The following is a 16,512-nucleotide window of genomic DNA, read 5'->3' as shown; positions in this document are numbered from 1 at the left end:
ACAATCTGTAGATACAGCTATACAGGTGCCAATGGTCATACACCAACTGATCACATAACAAACCCTTTTTAATGCAGCATGTGACCCATGGGAGTCTGCATCTGAGCATAGCCTGAATCTATAGCAATCATTTGCCTTCTCAAAGCACTGAAGAAGCACATTACTCATCAAAACTGCCCACCTCCAAGGCATGTGGAAAGCCACCTAAACATCACCCTCACTATTACACGTTGGAGGAGTTGGAAAAAGAAGGGAACATTCACCCTATCCTATGGGTGCAGCATTTCCTAAGGGGGATGCAGTGTTACGGGGGAGCAGAGCCACAGCCAGGAGGTGATGATGGAGCTGGGGCACTTTCAAAAGCCTCTGGATGGAAAAGAGAGACAACGGAGGAGTGACACATCATTATACATCTCCATTTTCCTCTCTCTTGACTCTTCCAAATTTATCCTGGGCCTCATTTGGAGCATAACATCCAGGTCTGGGACCCCCAGAACAAGAAAGACAGTCAGAGGGTTGGAGCACCTCTTCTTGAACAGAGGCTGAAGGAGTTGAGCTTGTTCATTCTGGAGAAGAGAAGGCTGTGGGAAGACCCACTGTGGTCTTTCAGTACTTAAAGGGAGCCTATAAACATGGAGGAAGACTGACTTTTTATACAGACAGACAGTGATAGAGGGAATGGTGTTAAACTAAAGAGAGGAGATTTACATTGGGTGTTAGGGAGAAATTGTTTACTCAGAAGGCGGTGAGGCACTGGCTCAGGCTGCCCAGAGAAGCTGTGGTGCCCCATGCCTGGAGGCACTCAAGACCAGCTTGGATGGGGCCCTGGGCAGCCTGAACTGGAGGGGGGCAGCCCTGCCCACAGCATGAGGGATGGAACTGGGCAGTCTTTATGGTCCCTTCCACACCAAGTCACTCTATGATTTTTCTAAGTAAACTTCAGAGGGCTCAGCAGTCCCCAGAACCAATCATCTCTCCTTGCTCAAATGTGCTGCTCTGTTGTTTCTCTACCCCCTCCAAGGTAGGAGAGCCCATGGACACAAGTAGCACAGAGCCTATCTCCACACTTTCCTTTAGCTACTGATGCCTCCACTGTCTTCTTCCCGCCCTCCTATGTAGCCCTTACACAGGACTGAAACTGCTGGCTCCCACTGCACACCCCCGGGTGTATTTCAAATCTCCCATCTCCCACACTAGGACGCATCCTCAAACCAATAAGTGGAGGAAGGATACAGGAAGAGTGAGGCACGGTGCAGGAGCATCAAACTGGCTAAGGAAACACCCACCTCTCAGCCTCTTTCCTGCAGCTCCAGGTCTGAGCAACTAAAGCTGTAAGTCATTCAGCTCTAATACATATTTTTTACTCTTATTCACTGTGGTTTATAGTTACAACAAAATCACACACAAACTGCTGCCTCTCAGTCCCTTTCTCTCTTTGCATATCAGGACTCAGGCGCTTCTGCCTCCACCCTCACCTCTTCCTCTGCTGCCTTTGCATCACAGTTGTCCCTGCTCTGGGTTGACATGTGTGCCAATCCCAAACTCCTTCCTCATTAGCTGTATCAGGATGAAACTAATGAGGTACCACGCTGGTGGCAAACTGTGCCTGTATTTTAAAGTGCAGACACTGTCTTTGTTCACAGCCAGTCGAGCTCTTCTTCTACCTCCACTCTACGATAAAACAGTTCTGATTTCTCAAACATGGAAATGTTTCCTGAATAGGCACAGGGTCCCTGCAAAGGCTGGGCGTAAAAATCCATGCTACTACATCCGTATCATTAACTTTCACCACTCAGTGCCATTAGAAATACTGTCAGAGAATTAACACACCCAGAAATCTACCAGACACTGGTATTAGCACTGGAAAAGGAAAACAAAACAAAGCAAAGCAAGTGCCTTATTTTTAAATAATATCATTATAAAATGACTTCATTTGCTTAAGGGAAAAGGAAGCTAGAACTTATCAAGAAATAAGTATGTGCATCAAGCTTGGACCACCATCAGTTCAGCAATAAATGTTCAACAAGGAAGTGCTTTGTTACAGCTGTAAAACATCTCAGATTTTACACCTACATTTTAAATCACCGTAACAGTCAGATATATAGATCAAAGAAATATTAAACCATTAACACAAATTGCTATTGGCAAAACAAGCCAGATCAGAGAAACTATGAGTCATCTTTACTGATCCCATATGACTTCTCTCTGCCTCTCAGAGTCTGAAAGCTAACACTTGCACAAGTTTCCTTGCTTTACCAGAAAATTATTCATACGAATACATGCAGAAGTAGCACGGGAGTAAAAATTCTTACCAGTAAACTCTGAAAATAAGGAAAAACGGAGATAGAAAGAGGATAAGGTGTTAGAAAAGCTATTTAACTGACATGGCTTTGCAGGTAATAGGGAAAGGTCAACAATGCTTTTCTGAAAAACAAGAAATGCTGGAAATAACCTCAAAAGATAACTGAATCCTTGCAAAGAGCTGTGAAAATGTAAAGAAGAAAAGTGACCTGTCCTACCTACACACTCATCATGTGACTCTGGGGACTGGCCACATCTCCTCTTCTTAGTCTTTAAAATTACATGCATATGTATTTATAGCATGTTCAGTTGAAGAATACTATATAGACATCTGCATAACATATACAAGATCACTTCTTAACATCTAGGTGACCTCACAGAGAAGTTATGCAGTACAGAAAAGCTTTTAGCCTGGCATTGTAGCAGCAGTTTCACATGGTAGCAGGCAACAAGCACTGCCCTATGCCTCTCACCAGCACAGGATACTGACTAACTGTGTGAAACTGTTAAAAGTTTGCCCTTGTAATAAGGTCAGACATGCTGGGTCAGCTGATATCCTAACACTCAGCTTCTCCATGCCACTAACCACCTTACAAGAAACAAAGCCAAGTCTCATGCTGGAAAGTGCTCCTCCTACACTTCTCTTCCTACATAATCTGATGACTGAGGTGGAAAGTCATCTTATGAAACACATCTTCATCAAGCGCTGTGGTATCAGCATCAAGATGGTTATTTTAATACCCTGTGTGTACCAGGTGTAATATGAAAACATCATCACAAGCTCCTCAAAGCTTCTCAAAAGCTGTAGGAAATGCACTAGAAGGGGTTAGAGCGAGCTGAGTGAAGTCTGAACTTCCTTCCTACCGTTGGAAGTATTTATACAGAAAAAAATTGTATCAAAGCAGAAGCAACACTTTGCAAAACTGTAATAACAACAATCAGATCTTGCAGTGAAAAGATATACACAAGCACTGAAAAAATGCAAACAAATAGCCTAAGGTTTGAGAGAGAGGTTCTCAAAGACCACAAGGTCATTATAGCATCTCTGCACTTCAGCACTGCAGGAGGCAAGTAAGGAACAGGTTTTCCTTACCCCATAAGGCAGCACACAGTATCTCAGAATTGAATCTTTTCTTGTATTTGCGGATCTCTGGGGTATCACTTTGTGGTCGTGTATTTGTAGGGTTCACGTTGACAACTGATCCTTTCCGTGTTGGGTCTTGTCTTATTGCCTCCGATCTCATTGCTTCACTAGAAAATCCTACTGAAAAAAAGAAAAGTAAAGTGCATGTAGTATCCCTTAAGTGATGGATTCTGGCCATATATTCTTCACATCAAACAACCCAAATTGATAAATGAGAATATTGAGCAAGCCTTTCTTTTTGTAAGAAATGTAAATGGAAAAAGAAATAAAACTATGCAATCCAGTGCAAATAAAATAAAAAGCATGATGGTAACACTCGCAGTACTTTAAAGAGCCACTGAAGTAACTGAACCCCTTTTCAGTTGTCGTCTTCATCTATTTTACTTACCCACAGAAGTCACAGTTGTCCCACTAGATGGAGAAATCTGTAGTAATCTGGGGTCTATAAAAGGTGTAAAGGAGGAGGAAGATTTGTGTTTCTGGAGTGTGTTACTAGCGGACTGAGTCTGCAATGTAAATTTCAACTTTATTAATATTAATGACAATAAAAAGCAAGGACAACAACAACCAACATTATAAAGTCACTACAGAGCCTCCCCAAGCTTTTACACTTCCTTTACAGTTACATAATGCACTGCAGGCACCACAACTGAACATGTACACACTGCACATGTTACAGCAAAATGCAAGTAGCTAAATCCTCATCTCTGTCACCTCAGCTGCTAGCAAAGATCTTTTGAGTGGCCCCTACGATCAGGCACAAAGCGAGGGAATGCCTCCTTCTGAAAAATCTGCATAAGTGGATGTCCACTACCTTCTCTTAAAGCTCTCCACTATACTCAACTTCAGTATGTATGAAGAACTTCCTAAAATGAGCTAGTTATGAAATAAGTTCTGAAATGCCACCTCTTGGCTTGTGCAACAAAATCAGAACCATATGCAATCAAGCATTCACTTCTGTGATGGTTTATGTTTCACTGTCCATTGCTATTTGCTCTCCCTATTTTGTTTAACCTGAGCCTCTTGCCAGAAAGCTGCAGCAGGTTCTTCCACCTTTATTTGACAAAGCAAAATATTAAACCTGTATCGAACAAAGGGGCTCATTAGTGTGGAAGGTGTAGCAAACGGTGATATGGAGCTATGAATATGTAGTGAATAAAATCACTGGTGCTTGCTGAGTTATACGGTCTAAACATGAAAAAAAAAATCAAAAACATAAAGAAAGGAAGAAGACAAGTGAAACAATGAACTGTTAAAAGTGGAAATGGAACAACTTAAAGACTCTTGTCAGTTTAGTATTAAAGTGACAACATTGCACACTGAAGCAGAATGGGACAAGTAAAAATATATATGTATTATATACATAAAGGGTGTGCATGTGGGTGAGTTATACCAAGCAGTACCGGGTTTTTTGCTCAGTCTTATGCAAATATAGTTAGAGACTTCATCATCAACAACTAATCTTCCATCTCTGATCCTTCCAAGCCTCTACTCTGCACAAAAAAATAGCAATGGGTCTTATGAGCACATCACTCCCCTGCACAGCTAAATACCAAGAGGCTCCTTCACCACCAGCCACTGCCACTGCCTCCGCCTGCCAGGCTAAGTTAACCAAACCCTACACATTTATTGCTCGGATTAAAGGAAGGGACAAGCATATCTGTGGATCCATTGCCTGATCTCTGTAACCTACAAGAGTGTGCTTTCACCCAGATCAAAGGCAGATGAAGCATAACTGAAAATGAAATATTACACTAACTGAACTTCCAGGAGGAAACCCTCCCACCCACCCTCCTGTTACGGGGTTCAGAAGCATTTTTGAATCCATTGTAAAAATGTGCATTGCCAAGGGCCCACCCAACTCACTGCAGTCCATTCCTCCCATCCCAGCACTTCTATACCTACAGGGTAGGATGGCTCTAAGACTGAGAAGCAGCTGATTCTCTCCACAAGTTTCCCTCCCCTTGTGCCACCCTTGTTTGCACAGAAGCTCTCCCTGAACAGTTGGCCACCCAGTGGGAGCAGAGCAGCCACGCTGGGATCCTGACTGACTGCTGGAGGTATTAAGGGGGGAACAGTGCCCTCTGTTCACACACGTGCATCTCCCCTACTTTCGAGGGACCATACACACGTGAAGGGCAGGGCTTGTCTAGCTGCGCTTGGCGACTGAAGGAAGGCACTGCTTCTATCAGTGCCCTGGGGCTAGCCCAGGACAGCAAGAGGGAGCTCCCTCAGTAGAAAAGCCTTGGTTCTCCAACAGACACAAGCAGCGCTGGTAGAGGGCACATTTACACAGCTGCATTTCAGAGCACAAACATTTTCTTCATTCACTATTCCAAAGCAATAATACCTAAGGATTTTAAAGCCTCCTGATGTGTTCATCCAAGCCCACGTGGTAAGTTTTAAAAATCCTTCCACGGTGGCTTTCTCTTCCCAAGGGTGAGCTTCCACAAGCAGTTTTGTATGTGCACAGTTACTAGCCCAGCCTCTATTGACAAAGGCAAAATTAACTGCTAATTTTTAAGAGGCACTCTGCTCACAATTAGCCTTCTCCCAGAATAAAACAGAATTAAAAAATAAAGAATATTGTCTAGAAAATGCAGCAGTCAAGTTTAGATTAAAACAAACGCCATGCAATTAATGACTCACTAAGAGGAAGCAAAAATAGTAAACTGGCAAGTTTGGCGTGGGACTGCTCTAGAGTTAAGGGCTTCTTACAGAGAACTGAAATGTGTTATTTTGGGGGTGGGAATAAAGGTGACAGAAAAAAAAGCAGGGGAGATTGGCTGGAGTTCCTTTGCAAACTAGCTACTAGGCAATGCTGCTATAGCCCTACGAAAGCAGCCAGCTGTGGTGTAAGACATACCTCATTAGTAGTTAGCTTGTCCTGGGGTGTCTGTGGGGACATGGTGGGTGTCGGCTGGCTGGAGGATGGGGAAGAGGAGGTGGAGGAAGTGGAGGAGGAATGGCTTTGCTGTAAGAGATCTGGCAAGAGGTGAATGCGACCGGCAAAGCCATTGCTCTCATGATGGCTGGCACGCTTTTTGTCAACTGTACTCTGTAGAGAAAACAGGCACACTTGTCTTGCTCAAGTGCTGCTTAAAGGTCTATATCTCTAACAACCTCTCTCCTCTCCCTCACTCTTTCCTACCTCTTTACATTTAGCTTTTAAATTAGCTGACAATCTATGCCTTGACATCAGGATTAAAGGGGAAAGTGGGCAGCATTACTTCAATTCTGCAAATTCCCACCTTTTCTGGCAGCAGAAGCTTAGTTTGTGTGGTGGACTTGCACAGGCAGTTCTAGAAATTAATGTGAAAGGAACTGCACTGGTAAGTATTCCACCAGAATGCAGACAAGCACATTTTGGGGGGCGAGGGAGGATTTCTTCCCCTATTGTTTTGTTTAAAACTAACTTAAATCCTACAGAGATATGAAAATTGACCGTCTGGTGAATGCCTTTACCTAACTATTTAAAACAATAAGCACGAAATCTTGATTTTCAAACCAGAGGGCTCAATGGAAAAATTGGCATTCAATTGTGAAATTCGGAAAATGTGATTATTGGAGAAACTCCTATAAGCTAACACGCTCATTAACATAAGCTCATTTATAGCAGGGAATTGTTATCTTTCACAGGCACACGAATGCAATATTTTCACAATTAAAAGCAACACCACACTGCTCTAGCTCTGTCCACACTCTCTGTTTCACCATCTTCTTGCTTCTCTATTCCCCCACATGAATTTGTGTGTGTGAGAGTGCGTGTGCTATCTGGGTGGTCTGTATGCCCTCAACTACAGAAGAATTTTTTTGCAGCCCTGTATACTTCCCCTCCAGCCACCCTCCCAGCCCCTCTCCTGAGAGTCACATTTGCCTCCATGGTAAAACTAAACTAAGTTTCTTACTCCAGGTACCAGCTCCACACACCTGCAGCTTCTCTACCATTCTCTCCTACAGGCTTTGAGCTACTCTACATGGTGCTGCCATGGGTGTCACTGGAAAGCATGCAAAACAGTAGCAAAGGGTGAAGGGCTACTTTCCTCTTTGCATGCATCAAACACCTTGCTCATCTGAAATTCACTAGAGCTGTGTCTTGATAATACGAACAACGAATATAATGTAGAAACAGCATGGGTGAATGAGCGAGTGGGTTAATGAGCACAGAAAAGGTGCAACACTGCACAGAGAAGGAAAAGCAATACCTGTCGGACAATTAAGGTGCCCTCCTTAGAAGGAGTCAAGGCAGGTTCACTCTCCACATCATCATGGACAATCATAGTTTTTACAGACTCTGTTTCACCATTGCTCAAGTTCAGTGTTGACCTATTTGCCAGATAAAAAAATAATCAGGATGAGATAAGAGTATTTGTGTCCTAACTCTCCACACCAAGGTACAGTCAAAATTGAATTTCAGGTTATGACCAGGGTGGAATATTTACATAACCTGCCTACAAAAGCTTCTCTCAAAAAAAAAGTTAGAAATTTGTTAAACACTGCTAAAACTACAAATCCAAACAGAGAAGAGGGAAAGGATATAATTTACAGGTAGAAGTGCAGTCCAGCCTACTTCACTCTGGGCCCACAGCACTTTCTTGAGGAGCTGCAAAACTGATTTCTCACTTAGAGAAATAACTTAAAGAGACTTATCTGTTAACTCGGCTCCTAAATGCCCAGCTTGATTTTGAAAAGATTTTTGGAATTTGAGTGCACAAGGCTGCTATGCCTTGTTCATAGGTTGCTGTAAGCTGACAGAACTAACGCACAAGCCAAAATGTCCAACGTTCTTTTCCTTCAACCCCCTAAGAGGAAAAACAGAAGCAAAACACAAAACTAACACTGCTCGGACATCATCTGGTCCAGAAGTGGATTCATCTGCTCCTTCTTGTTCCATATCATCATCTTCTTCATCTGTCGTCCCCGACTCCTCACTTGAGGACGAATAATCTGTCACTTTATGCGGAGGTCGCACATCCTCTACTGCTCGCAGCTCCTTTGCCAGTGCAGTTAAATCCTGACAGGAAAAGGAGGAAAAAACTGTGTTGCAGTCAACAGAGAAGAGTTTGCAAGGCAGTGAATTAGTGCCGAAGTTCACTCACTTGTCCACTGCTGTGTTTCCATGGCAGTACTGTTTCCTCTGATTTAACTCTAAACTATTTTGATTACGACTTCAGTTTATTCCACTATATCATATGAAAGACTTACATAAGCATCCAGATCTACTTTTACTCAGCGGTTGACTGCTGCAGTTCATTTTTAACCTTGCAGGTCAATAGCATCCACCACAAGATAGCAGAAGGAGTTTAAGAGTTACTGAGCCACCGAAGGCACAGTGTATTTGACCAGTTGCACAGAGCTGATCACCTTTAAACCTTTTCGCTCATGTCCAGGTTCATGGATCTGCTCTAAGTTCACCTGAGCAGTCAGATTCTTTAGCACTAACTCAGTCACACACAACTGCATGGGACATATGCAGCTTTTCTGTCAGGAGCTTGGGGTGTGGATAAAACAGGTTTATGGTCAGTGCAAGCTGCTCTTAACTGTGTAGCTATGATTTATTTAGATTAATATGGTTTATGGCAAATACTTCACATTCTATACACCAGAAGTGAAGAACCAACCTCTCGTTCTCTGCATTCATTTATTTAAATGAGCAGCTCTAATTGAGAGATTTGGGTGCCAGTGCAGAATCATGACAGCAAGTGAAAGAAGTTGTAGGGAAAGCTGGAATTACTGCAAAAACCTCCTGTGAACCCCAGCACACATAAAACTCTAATTAACCATAGCAGCAACCAGATGAAGGAAACATTAGAAAATTTTCAGAGGAAACAGCAACATTTTAAGGTCTTACCACTTCTCCCTGCACCATTCAGCACAGCATTGGTACATTCAGGTCAAATGCATTATCATTGGTCCAGTCACAGCAAGGAAACACAAGATTGAAAGAAAGAGAATATGAAGGTTAGGAAGGAAGCAGATGAGAGAGAAGAAATCAATTCCCAAGAGAGAACAAATTCTATTGTTTAAGGGATGTATAAAGGCAATTGCATAGCCAAGAACTTACTGCCAGGCCCACACAAACTCCAGCTGAAGTTTGCCCTCGATGACACCATGAATGGAAATTCACACAGTATTTTGGGGGACTACTTAAGCGTGAGGGAGGACAGGAGAAAGCAGGTCCAACTTACAGCAGGCTTGATAGGTCTGAAGACCTCCTTCTTCTCTTCAGGCTTTTTAGGTGCACTTTCATGACGCTGCGATGGTGAACCCTCTGATTTGGATGATGCTGTATGTTCCAAGAAGAAAAACAGAACAAAACAGGGGTTTCACCAAGAAGGTAAAATATGTTTTCTTATCCCACTTCGGAGTGAAGAAGAGAGCTGAGAAAGCTATTAAGGCAGCATGTGACAGCAATACATCAGTTTCACTGGTTCATTATTACATCTTCTCTGAACGACTTTACAAAAAATTCTTCCTAAACTCTGATCTTTATAAGTGCAGCTGACTTGTAAATGTAAATTGTCACACAAATGTGAAAGTAGTTGCAGATACCATCTCTTTTGCACAACGAATTGGGTTTGCAGGTGATTGGATCTGCATAATTTGACTGAAACCACAAGTTGAATAACGTGGATTGGCATCTAATGTGCCCCTACCTGAGATCCATCCCTAGAGGACTGCACCCATTCAAAAGACACCAAAGTGAGAGACAATATGCATCATGAGATGTAGCAGTGAATGAACACGGAAAGTGTTTCACTGTTCCCTGATATATTTGTATTGTCTCTCTTTCCTAAGCAGGCATGCATAGACAAAGGGGAGGGGGGGGAGTTGAAAACTAAGCTATCCAGTACTGTAAGTTCAAAGGCCTTTCCCAGTGATGGTTACAATCCTTCATTACTGAGTGTTACATGGCTCAGTAAGTTTAAAAAACCCTGTGTTCTGGTAAGGGAGAAAGGACTTACATCTCATCCGGAACCGCTCGCCAGACCCACTCTGAGAGCCAGGGTGGGAACCAGGCTGGGAGCCAGAGTTGCTTGAACCTGAAGAACTGCCACTGCCTGGTCTTGGTACGAGCTTCTCCACCCTTTCCCACAGCAGGCGAGGCTCTATATTGCTGTATCAGAGGAGTGAAAAAAGCCTTGGTCATGCACTTCAGATTTCTGTTTCTAAACTCAAACTTCATTCTTCCCCAGTGTTCTGCTAATAATTGATCTATAAGAACACCTCAGACTGAGCTGAGAGTCTCAATGACAGTTCACAACACAAGCAATGACTCCCTCTGAAACACCTATTATCTCATTTGAGATGGCCCAAAGCAAAATGTTTACGTAGGTATAAGCTTTTCATTTTATTAGGAATTCCCTACCTGTCATTCTTACATATCTAACCCAAAGCGACTGGATCTCTCAGGCTGGATGCAACAGGTTTTAAATTGGCTCAGAAGAGCCCTGGCCACCCAAGCACAAGCCAGAAAGCTGGAAATTCCTATCCCTCTTGGAATACCCTCACCCATTTCCAGCAAGCAAGTTTTGCTTTGCTGAGATTCAAAAGCAATCCCTTTCTCCTCCCTCCTGACCTCCAATGTTCTATGTTAAAGCTTAAGGTTGCTTCTGCCTCTCTTCAAGTCTGATTCTGGCTGAGAGGTTGGAAAGTTTCTCAGATCTCTTCAGTTTAGATCTTACAAACACTACTGCTGCCAGCAACCCTCACAGTAACCCAAGAAGAGCCATTGCTCCAGGAGGCATGATATTCACCAATTGCCACATTATTCAGTAATACTAAGGATACTTCGAAATTGTTGCGAAAGTCATAGGGTAGGCAACTCGGAGAAGGAGAGGCAAGAGGAAATTTAGCCAGTGTTTGTTGGCACATGTGGAGTACCAAGGGAAATTAATATTAATCATTACTGACTGGTAATGGTGAAAAACTGACCATTTCTTCCTTTCACATCCAGCAGGTATACCAAAAACTCTGAAAAAAATTCTAGCTTCCCATAAACACAGGAAGGCATGGATACAGACAAGCTGACAAACCTCGTGGAGTTTCTTTGACCTGCTTGGTTATTTTGCTGCCCACTGCCCTGCAGTGGAGAATCACGACGGGACAGAACTGGTGATCGGGATGTTGTTCTCACAGGTACCTTGAGAGGAAAAAGTCTGAGTTAAATCCATGAAAAGGAGAGAAAGAAGAGGAAGATTACATCTCTCCTGCTACAGAATACATTATGATTTTAACACCACTTAGACTATGCTCAAATTAGCATCAACAACCAAAAGCAATAAAACAAATACCCACAAAACCTTAATAGGAATGCTGTTCAGATTTTGAAGAAAACTCAGAAGTTTAATCTTTAGTTTAATGTCAAGTAGTGCTTAATAACTACCACGCAAACACATACACACCTCACTACCTTCCAACTACTGAGACACTTGAAAAGAATACAGCACTTTGACTGAAGCAGGGGAGGCACAAAGCAATTTGCTGAAACAGCATGAGAATTAGGAGAATAAGCTTAGGGGAAACCAAACAAATGCCCAGGAATGGATCAGCAGAAGGCAAAGACTGGTGGTGTAGCAGGAATATACTTAGAAGAAGCAAATCCCAGTGGATGGAAAGGGCTTATGGGGAGAGGAGGAGGAAATATTGAATGTTTCCTTTTTGTTCAGTTCCATTTCAATTTCAAATATGTCTATGATTCACAGTTTGGGTTGCTACCAAATGAAGAAGAAAATTAACTCTGAGCAATAACCTCAGGGATATTTTAAATTCTTTCTGGAATACAGTAATGATTTGTTAACTTTGCATAATCAATTGTCTCTCTGAAATAGCCGCATTCTATAAATAATTGTCAATTTTATACGAAGCTTCAATATTGTACTTCAGGTTCGTTATTGTTAGCCCACTGAATGAACACCTACATGATGATCTGCCTTCTAAAAAGCTGTTACCGTGGTTATGAGGGCATGGTCTTCCCAGTGCCCAGCCTACGACATCCTTCAAAAAAAAATCATCATCATCAAGAAACAGCATACATCTGTCTTTCTACTCCTTACCCTTGGAGGCACCTCGTCACTGTCTGATCTAGCCCAAGCCTTTTGGGTAGGGTCGGGTACCTCCGACTTAGAGTCAGAACTCTGATTTAGCACTTCACTGCGTGAAGGTGGATATGGGTCCTGGGAACGAAGATGGTGATGAGCAAATTTGGGAGAAGGGTCACTGAAGGAATGGGATCGCGAGACAGGGGAAACATTGTTCTTGAGAGATGCCAGATGGGACCACTGTACCTTACAAGAAAACAAAACATAAAACATTCAATGCGCTCAGAATAACTGGCTGTCCAATTAACACAGAATAAAGGCAGGTGGGGTGGGCAGAGACAAATTGTTATGGCATTAGGTAAGCGTGGGGTGGAATCAATGCACTTAAAAGCGAGGCAAGCGCCCAAAGAACGCAACAGACTGAAAATACAGCACATATGCATTTTTGTGAGATACGCTCTCCACATACACATACACTAGTGCCCAAAAGAAAAGGGGACCTAATATCTGCACCATGAGCCTGGGGCCAAAGGCCACCCAAGACAGAAGTCATCTTCTGCTCCCCAGTCTTCAGCAGACTTTGGCCAGCCCTCATGGCAGCACCGATGGCTTGGGAAATTTGAAGTGGTGATCCAATTGAAGAAACGTACAAAATTAAAGAAGGCCATGAAGTGTACAAACCAACAGACGTTTACGTTATCTAAAAAATTTGGAAACTACATACAGTTCCAAACTTTTGGAGAACGGCCATAACAAAAAAGCCTTTATTCCTTTATAGTCGTTGCAATATATATACAAAAACATAATATGTATTATTGTATATAGTATACATATGGACAATGCATATTATACATATACCATATATGTACCATATACTGTACATATATACATATTCATAAACAAACTAAACACACACATACACAAGCACATATTCAATTACAGATACTAAGAAGGCACAGCAGTGACTCCAGAGGTAAAAACTCTTCAGGATTTTCCTTGAAATCCACACTGACCCTCCACTCCAGCCTAAACACATATTTCCAAGTTAATTTCTGAAGCCAAGGAGGAGACAAGATCATAACTGAGGAACACGCTGCCTTTGCACCTAATAATTAATCAAAACTTCACTTTCAACTTCATTTTCAGTAGGTTGGTTGTGTGTATTTTTATTGGGTTATTATTTCCTCAATTTTTATACACACAGCTGTTGAAGAGCCTGATTATTCTTAATGTGAGTGGAAGGCCAGACTTTAAAAGTAACTGGCACAGAGAGCATGAAAATACAAGTGCAGTACTTTGAAATAATCATAGAGGTTTGAATAAAAGCCAGGAATTAATGAGTCAGAGATGAAGTTCCGTCCTGATTTCTCCCACTCTCTCGTCTGCTCAAATTCTCCTGTCACCCAGAAGAGCTGCAATGCCTAGTCACAATCAGGAACAGGTTTAGCTTGCACTGTCATCAACCGATTTATTTGGGAGAAAGAAATTCTGCATGGAAACAGACGAGCTTAATATAGAACCACACTTTTAATTTAGCATATCTCGATTGCTCAGAACTTACAGGTTATTTATAAGTTTTAGACCAGATTTTTTTTTAATTTACACAGTAATTCCTAAGAGATATAGCTACCAAGTTCTGGAGGTTTTCATTAGCAAACAACAGAATGATGGCAATCACATAGCTCAGTGGTTTCAACCTTTTTTTGATTTTCCAGGGTGGTAACAGAGCTTTATTTAGCAAGTATAAGCTTACTGACAACAAACTTGCTTTTCTTAGTCATGCTTTGTGGATTTCTTTGAAGCTTTGCTTCTGTTAAAAAAAAATGTGGGTTTTTTTTTTTTTTTTTTTTGTATTTTTTTGTATTTTTTCCAAAGAGTTTAGAAGAGTAAATCAGCTCACTTCCTTTCCGAACATTCTTTTTGATAGCAAATATTTTGCACGGATCAAATTCTGAATTGTAGAAATGTTTTGCAACTGTGACCAGTATTTAGCCTACTATTCTCCTCTTGCACAGATAACAACAGAATAACAGTTTTCTTTAAAAACAAAGCAGAAATCTACCCCTTTATCAAAACAATTAGCAAAAACATACAAAGTCAATCTACTAAATAAGCTACTTTGCGTAAGAGCGTTACTCTTTACATAAGACTTTCTATGTGCCAAGATCTGAAAAAGTGAAGGAAACACATTAGGACTTCTTCTAGGCTCACCAGTATTTTCCTGGGCACTTACTTGGGGCTCCATTGGCCTCTGCAGGGCAGGCTGAGCAGGTTCTGAGTTTCCATTGGAAAAGGACTCTGATCTTGAAGGCACTGGTGGCTCCAATACTTTGCCCATCTGCTTAGACTGTGCTTCAGGGGAGCCCTGATTAGTTTTTCTAAATCTCTCCTCCACCTTAAGAAAAAAAACAAAACAAAACAGGCTATATCAGGAGTCAATAAAACCAATTGCAGTAGAAATAAGAAGGTGTCTAGCCCTTTTCTTTTGCCATAAAGAAAAGAAATATACTTGAGGCTTGGCAGGGTTTTCATCCCTGCAGGTTTCACCAGCAATCTAAAACATACAGTGAATTGCATCAAAACAGCAAGTATGCCAACATGGGAAATATGTACTAGGAAAGATCTTACAGCAGGCAGTATGTTGTGAAGTCATAGGAAAGACTGTCAGGGTGCTTCTTTCTGCCTAGACTATTTAGCACCCATCAGCAGACATAGACAGCAAAAGGGATGTGTGAAAACAGAAACAACTTTACTATTTAAAAGTATCTTTCCCATTGTTATCCCTTATTATAAGTAGAAACCCCACTAAATTAAAGGGAAGTACGTTATTTCAGTTATATGTTTTCCTCTGCATGTCTCTTCAGCAATGTAAGAAGAGATAGCTAGGATATGCTTCTCTATCTGGTAATACTTGAGGCAGTTCAGCTTTAGGTATGAAGTTGTAGGACTACTCAACCCCTCTCTTATCAGATGGCCCTGAAACAACATCAAAAAGCTGCACTCTGACCTCCGACTGCAGAGAACAGCCCCTGCAACCTATTTCTGGTTCTCAGAGCCAAGTAGAAGTGACTGTATGCTAACCCAGAGTTTTTCGAAGGGAAGATTCTATCAGAAAAGTGCTCAGCCCTCAAAGAATATCAAGTAAGCTCCCCATGTAGAAATGTCACCTCTTTAAATTCTGTGGCATCGAAAACAAAGAGAGCAGTATGGAGGGAAAGAGACGGAAGGAGATATGAAATATTCTCCCATTTCCTACAATGAGCCACTGCTGGAATCACAGCAGTGTGTGCTGTGCTTTCCAGTCAGAGGAGTTGCCACTGAGGAATGCTATGCTCCCAGCACTTTACCAAATGTTAAAGAACAAACTGGAAGCTGGGGCTGATTTTATTTGTTGAGATGCTGCTCATATGGTCAGCTTTCACCCTTGTGCCCGGAGCATGAAACCATCATTGAGGTGCAGCATCCTAATTGCTCCTTAGCAATGTTGGCATGATGAAACTATTTCTATATCCATGTTGGAAGACAGATGAGAGTCTCCAGGACTCCTTAGCAAGGCTGCTTTACAAACCCAACCTGCCTCTGCTTTCCAAAATTTGAGGACAGTAACAGTTTGCCTATGGGAGCAACCACAGAACCAAGCTTCTGCCAAGTCCACACAAAATACACCACGTCTTGATAAATACTGCAATAATGAAGACAAGTATCTTCACCATACAATCATTTTCAATATCATGTCAGTCTCACAGGCCAAACTCCTCTTATCAGACTCCTTCTTATGAATAGAATAAGGAAAAGCCCCAAGCCTTTCTGTCTGAAGGAACAAGCTTTAATGTCTCTAGCTTAAATGACAGGAGGTTTCCTCCACAAAGAACACAAACTGCACAAGCCGCGTGTCCTTAAAGACTGGCAAGGCATGGGAAAGAGACAGTTCATCCCTGGATTGAAGTAATCCCTGTTGTAGTCATCTGACTGTCTGGACCAGAAAATGCTATTAAGTTTCATTTCTTGCTCTAAGCTTCCTTCTGT

General features: G+C 42.0%; 1 protein-coding gene across 11 annotated transcripts in view; it reads right to left on the bottom strand.

Annotated features, from left to right (window-relative positions):
* Positions 1–16,512, bottom strand: part of MAP4K4 (mitogen-activated protein kinase kinase kinase kinase 4) — a 151,370-nt gene that overhangs the window by 16,904 nt on the left and 117,954 nt on the right. For 2 of the 11 annotated variants that reach the window (XM_042810293.1, XM_042810298.1), the window contains 11 exons: positions 14,720–14,881; positions 12,502–12,732; positions 11,482–11,588; positions 10,411–10,562; positions 9,634–9,731; positions 9,297–9,305; positions 8,284–8,459; positions 7,651–7,771; positions 6,312–6,503; positions 3,834–3,951; positions 3,395–3,565 (listed from right to left, as the gene is read on the bottom strand). In XM_042810293.1, coding sequence (XP_042666227.1) covers positions 3,395–3,565; positions 3,834–3,951; positions 6,312–6,503; positions 7,651–7,771; positions 8,284–8,459; positions 9,297–9,305; positions 9,634–9,731; positions 10,411–10,562; positions 11,482–11,588; positions 12,502–12,732; positions 14,720–14,881 — 1,537 coding nt within the window. The remainder of the gene's footprint in view (positions 1–3,394; positions 3,566–3,833; positions 3,952–6,311; positions 6,504–7,650; positions 7,772–8,283; positions 8,460–9,296; positions 9,306–9,633; positions 9,732–10,410; positions 10,563–11,481; positions 11,589–12,501; positions 12,733–14,719; positions 14,882–16,512) is intronic. The other 9 variants (XM_042810299.1, XM_042810305.1, XM_042810294.1 and 6 more) reach the window with 8 other exon arrangements.

Source organism: Centrocercus urophasianus, unplaced genomic scaffold (assembly GCF_019232065.1).
Source record: "Centrocercus urophasianus isolate 14NV4802_14NV808 unplaced genomic scaffold, USGS_Curo_1.0 seq_12, whole genome shotgun sequence".
NCBI classification, from domain to species: Eukaryota; Metazoa; Chordata; class Aves; order Galliformes; family Phasianidae; genus Centrocercus; species Centrocercus urophasianus.
The sequence above is the reverse complement of the archived record's forward strand: the minus strand, read 5'-3'. Positions and strand labels throughout refer to the sequence as shown.